At 38.1% G+C, this 6,000-nt stretch overlaps 1 protein-coding gene across 1 annotated transcript in view; it reads right to left on the bottom strand.

Moving 5' to 3' along the window:
* Window positions 1-4,628: 4,628 nt before the first annotated feature.
* The window catches only part of LOC131725009 (Fc receptor-like protein 3), a 141,893-nt gene continuing 140,521 nt past the window's right edge, over window positions 4,629-6,000 (bottom strand). The window contains exons 10-12 of the mRNA XM_059018308.1: window positions 5,890-5,991; window positions 5,606-5,636; window positions 4,629-5,132 (exon numbers count right to left, since the gene is read on the bottom strand). Of these exons, the coding sequence (XP_058874291.1) occupies window positions 5,045-5,132; window positions 5,606-5,636; window positions 5,890-5,991 (221 nt within the window). The 3' untranslated portion in view covers window positions 4,629-5,044. The remainder of the gene's footprint in view (window positions 5,133-5,605; window positions 5,637-5,889; window positions 5,992-6,000) is intronic.

Here is a 6,000-nt window from a genome sequence, read left to right as displayed (position 1 = left end):
TTAATAAGCAGGATTTCATTTTAAATACAGAACCTAATGAAATAGTCCCTCAATGCTGGCATCGTTCACCCTGCATGCATTGTCTACTGCGGAGCAAGGGTCGTGGCTGTAATGGATGGAGTTGTGATTCAGACTGGCATTAACCTCATTCTCATGCGATGTGTCAGTAAAAAAGATAACTAGCAGTGGAAATGTGGTACCTCACACAGCTCAGAGTACCTGCTTTTACCATGCGGACAGGATAGCTTGTAAGTGATGTCAGACCAGGAACACAAGCCTGGGGTATGAAAGTGCTGATGTGCTGATTTAGTATAAAGTAAATAAAAGATTTAAACAAAAAAAAAAACACTTTACAAAACGAACGGCACGTTGGCCAAAACAGACAAAACCCCACTGTGAATAAACCAGCATCGTGCTGGGTTTATAGCAGCACGAGTAGCAAATTAGTCTGGAGACGGTCACATCCTGCTCGAGTTTAGCATTGAGGGAGAATTTTAACCCTGTCCATGCTGTAAAATAATTAACAATGAAACACTGTGGTTTTACACACTAAACTATACATTTTAAATAATAAAAATGATACAATATACATAATGCACACAGGGAGGGGTGTACATGAAAAGCTGTATTCACTGCTCCTTTATATTGTTTGGATGAGGCTGAACAATATAAAGTGACAAGTTACTACAGGGCTTTTTCACAAAACTGTAAAGACTGTTTAAATGAAAGTTTGGGAGAACTGTTTCTCCTTGTCTTGTGTGTGATGTTTGCAGTCATTGACAGCAAACCCATTGTTGAGTTATACTATTATAAATTAGATGATCAAGTTATACTATTCCAGTCAGTTATACTTTTCCTCTCTATTTTGTTTATATAGTTCGGCACGTTATGTTGTTGAGGACGGGTTGCCTTTGATAGAGCTACAACATTCAGCACAGATTTGAGATGACTTAACATTCTAGCTCAGCGGTTCCCAAACGATGTCTCGTGACTGTAATGGATGGGGTTGTGATTCCGACTGGCATTGACCTCAATCTCATGCAATATTTCATGACCAAACCTTTGATAAATTTGGATTTACAAGTGTTCTGGTGAACAACAAAGAAAAGCCAAAGTGCCTTCTGTGCCAAGCAGTGTTATCTTAACACTAGAATGACAAAGGTGGTCATTTTGACCTTTTTTGGAATTTAAATTTAAATTGCTGTGCATGTGTTTAAGATACGGAGCTGTGCTTTCCTGACTTTTCTCTAAATCTATGTACTAATTACCCTGACAAAGAAAGAATCGCATAGCTGCAAAAATTTGTGAGATAAAATTCTGTCATACCTATTCCGACCAGGTGTGGTCAAATTGTCAAATTGACCGATACATATTATAACAATTAAATGTTGCGGTATTATTTGTGTTTATCAGTCAGGAATTGCAGCCGGATTGAAGTTTCATTATATCAGTCTGCATTCCTCAAGTGAGCTGTCTGTTGACATTGCTATTGTTCCAATGAGCCTCTGATAGCCCATCAATCAGCCTTGACAGCTCACGATGCCAGGCTGTCTGTCTGCAGTGGTACTATAAGTCACTCATAAGAACATAAGAACATAAGAAAGTTTACAAACGAGAGGAAGCCATTCAGCCCATCTTGCTCGTTTGGTTGTTAGTAACTTATTGATCCCAGAATCTCATCAAGCAGCTTCTTGAATGATCCCAGGGTGTCAGCTTCAACAACATTACTGGGGAGTTGGTTCCAGACCCTCACAATTCTCTGTATAAAAAAGTGCCTCTTATTTTCTGTTCTGAATGCCCCTTTATCTAATCTCCATTTGTGACCCCAGGACCTTGTTTCTTTTTCCAGGTCGAAAAAGTCCCTGGGTCGACATTGTCAATACCTTTTAGAATTCTGAATGCTTGAATTAGATCTTCTTTGTTCAAGACTGAATAGATTCAATTCTTTTAACCTGTCTGCATATGACATGCCTTTTAAACCAGGAATAATTCTGGTCGCTCTTCTTTACACTCTTTTTAGAGCAGCAATATCCTTTTTGTAACGAGGTGACCAGAACTGAACACAATATTCTAGATGAGGTCTTACTAATGCATTGTAAAGTTTTTACATTACTTCCTTTGATTTAAATTCAACACTTTTCACAATATATCTGAGCATCTTGTTGGCCTTTTTTTTTATAGCTTCCCCACATTGTCTAGATGACGACATTTCTGAGTCAACATAAACTCTTAGGTCTTTTTCATATATTCCTTCTTCAATTTCAGTATCTCCCATATAATATTTATAATGCAAATTTTTATTTCCTGCGTGCAGTACTTTACACTTTTCTCTATTAAATGTCATTTGCCATGTGTCTGCCCAGTTCTGAATACTGTCTAGATCATTTTGAATGACCTTTGCTGCTGCAACAGTGTTTGCCACTCCTCCTATTTTTGTGTCGTCTGCAAATTTAACGAGTTTGCTTCCTATACCAGAATCTAAATCATTAATGTAGATTAGGAATAGCAGAAGACCTAATACTGATCCCTGTGGTACACCACTGGTTACCTCGCTCCATTTTGAGGTTTCTCCTCTAATCAGTACTTTCTGTTTTCTACATGTTAACCACTCCCTAATCCATGTGAATGCATTTCCTTGAATCCCTACTGTGTTCAGTTTGAGAATTAATCTTTTATGCGAGACTTTGTCAAAAGCTTTCTGGAAATCTAAAATCTAAATATTTCTTTTTTTTTTTTTTGCATTTAATCCTGTACTTTAGAGTCCTGTAATCCTGGCAAGTGTTATTTAATCTGTAGTATTTTGTATTTAATTATATCCTGATGTAACTATCACTGACACTGTTATCTGCTCCGTTATTGAATCGTATTTTGTCATACTTGTACTTGCTAGAACCAAAGTCATTGTATTTATCTTGCTCTTAATTGTATTATTCCTTGTACTGTAATTCTTGAAATATATTTTTGTTTACGACAGTAAGTCGCCCTGGATAAGGGCGTCTGCTAAGAAATAAATAAATAAATAAATAAATAAATAATAATAATAATAATAATAATAATAATAATAATAATAATAATAATAATAATAATAATAATAATAATAATAATATAAACCATGTCATATGCTTTGCAATTATCCTCAAAAAAATTAAGCAGGTTAGTTAGACACGATCTCCCTTTCCTAAAACCATGCTGATTGTCTCCTAGGATACGGTTACCATATAGGTAATTTTCCATTTTGGATCTTATTATAGTTTCCATAAGTTTACATATAATAGAAGTCAAGCTTATTGGTCTGTAGTTACCTGGTTCGGTTTTGTCTCAGCAACCATAGATGATGATAGTTTCTTATTGCGTCTGGACTACTCACATGACCCACCCACACTTATCCACATGCACAGGAGAGGTTTGTGTCATGTGGGGAAGTGGTACCAAACACGTCACGGTGCGCTTGTACACAGTTATCAATTAAATCTTTGTCCAACAAGTCAAAAAGGTATGTGGGCAACAGTAGACTTAACAGGTAACAATACTGTAGCGTGCACGGGGCTGTCATGGCTGGTAGGTGACACAATCTAAACATGAAGACATAAGCCCGATATCTGCTCCTTCAAGGGAGCCCGGCTCTTTTGTACAGCAGGATTGCCGCTATCTTCAAAGCGGGAGGTCCTGCGTTCGTGTCCGACCTCAGACTGCGAGAAGCCCCTGGTTGCAGGAACCACGGTTCTCCACATTGGTGTTCCCCCGGCATGCACTTGGAAGCCTGTAGCCTGGTTAGGGCAGACTTGAGGCTGGCAGGGGAGTCTGGAGTGCACAGGGGTAAGGGTCAGGGCTGGTAGGTGATGCAATCAAATATGAAGACATAAGCCATAAGCCTGATACCAGCTCCTGCAGGGAGACGGCTCTTTTGGGCAGCGGTATCAGTGCTACGGTTCAGAGCGGGAGGTCCCATCTCCGCCTGTGAGAACCGCAGTTCTGCTCAATACATTGTAAAATCATTTTTCGTGTTCACAAGTCTCTTCATTTACCGCAAAAGTTATGCTTTGCTAGTTTAGAAACACTTTTTTTTATTAAAAAATGCTGATGCTTTTGTTAGATGCATATCATCACGGATTTATGTTAAAACCAAATCAGTTGTTATAGCTAATGTAAATCTAATCCATCTAATAAGAAAGCAATTTTTCATTAATATGTCAAAGGTTTGGACTACTCAGGTCTGCTGTCTTAGGTTTCTTAATACAGCAATTTTTGGTGTTAAGAGATTGTTTCTAATAATTAGATTTGTTTTTCAACTACAGCGCAGTGGCACAGCGGGCTAAGGCCTGGGCTTTTCAAAGACCTCATGTTGCAAGTTCAAACAACAGTAATTTTTTTTTTGTGTGTGTGTGCGATATGTGCTGTTTTAAAACATAAATAAATTGTTTAATATAAAAGGTATGGATATCAAACTGCTTGCATTCCCTGGTTTATTTTGATGTTGACCAACATGTGAAATCACATGATTGGTACATGTCCAGTTATTTAGCTTTTCAGTTTGAAAAGTCGCTACACACTATTAAACAGTAAGAAACAGAAGAGGAAGAAGGAGAGTAACACTTTTCAGAAGTTTCTTATCTTCTTATGTTCTTAATACAACACACCCCTTCCAACGGTTAGGAAACTTAATTATATTACCATTAATATCTATAATAATGACTTTTTGCTACCTCAAACCCCCAATACTTTGAAAGTTCAAATACATGTTGAAGGTGTATCATTAATAATACAGAACACCACTAGTAGAATAAAGCAGTTTATTGACTAAAGGATAGCTTATGAATACATACATTGTTCAGTAATGCACTTCAAGTTACACTGTGCAATCAAGCAATCTATTAAATAAATGAATTCAATCAAACAATCAATGAATAATCCATTTGTTTTGAGGTCTTAGAAAATACCCCAGTCAATGGTCATTTTCTGTAAACTACAGCCGCAGTTTGAACAGATATTCACAGTAGTTCTAAGACAATGCATTCAGGCTGATCTTTAGCAGGACAGTGCAATACTATTGCAGTTCCACTCCAGTGTGCTGCACACGGCTGCAGAGCTCAATCCTCTCTGCTGACTGCTCCTGATCCTGATCCGAGGTTTTCCTGAGACAGATGTCAGAGACACACAAGGAGGGCTCAGAGTTTAACTGCAGCAATAACAAAAGCTTTAAAGGATGATGACACTTCTAGGCTTCAGATCAATCAAGTCCCATTGAAATCACAGAGTGCATTTCAGGGTAAGGAGCAGCTGTGTATCAACTGTAAAGACACTCTGTGGAGGCAGCAGCTTTGTGACATTACTGATGAAAGGGTTATTTTTTTAAATACCCTGGATTGAACTTGAATCAAAGAATAATGATTATGAATCTTTATCATCTGGAAACCAAAAAAGCCAAATTAACCCAATACAGCATTTCAGGACACAGGTCAAAGTGAATGTGAGTTTGCAAGAGGGATTCTTAAAGAGCGAATCAGAAAGTTTCCATCTCCATTTTCAGTGCTGTAAAGGATGATGACAGGTAGAGATAGTGAGTGCTGCCCCCTGTCTGGACACATACTGGTCAATACTGACTTACCGTGATGTACCGCCAGCAATACACAGGGAACCTGGAAAACAAATATGCAGATTGTTTTCAGTTTGTTTCTTATAATTGTGTTATATGTGTTTATATAAACTTGCTAAATGTTTATTTTGGACACTGTAAATTAGCTGTGTATATTTAATGAGGAAATCATTCTTTTTTAATGAACTATCCCTAAGACTGGGGTGTGCTGTTCACACTGTAGAAATCACAGGAAGAAGCCTGCATGTGTGCTGTGACAGGCCAGGTGAAATGTGTGCACTGACTGGGAGTCTCACCTTGGATCCTGCAGTATTGAAGGAGCAGCAGAGTGAACACAATGAAATGAATCAGAGTGAAGCTCACTCTGTAGCCAATAGCAACAGCGCTGTGCCAGGACGCTGGGGGAA

The sequence above is a fragment of the Acipenser ruthenus genome, chromosome 59 (assembly GCF_902713425.1).
Source record: "Acipenser ruthenus chromosome 59, fAciRut3.2 maternal haplotype, whole genome shotgun sequence".
Lineage (NCBI taxonomy): Eukaryota > Metazoa > Chordata > Actinopteri > Acipenseriformes > Acipenseridae > Acipenser > Acipenser ruthenus.
The sequence above is the reverse complement of the archived record's forward strand: the minus strand, read 5'-3'. Positions and strand labels throughout refer to the sequence as shown.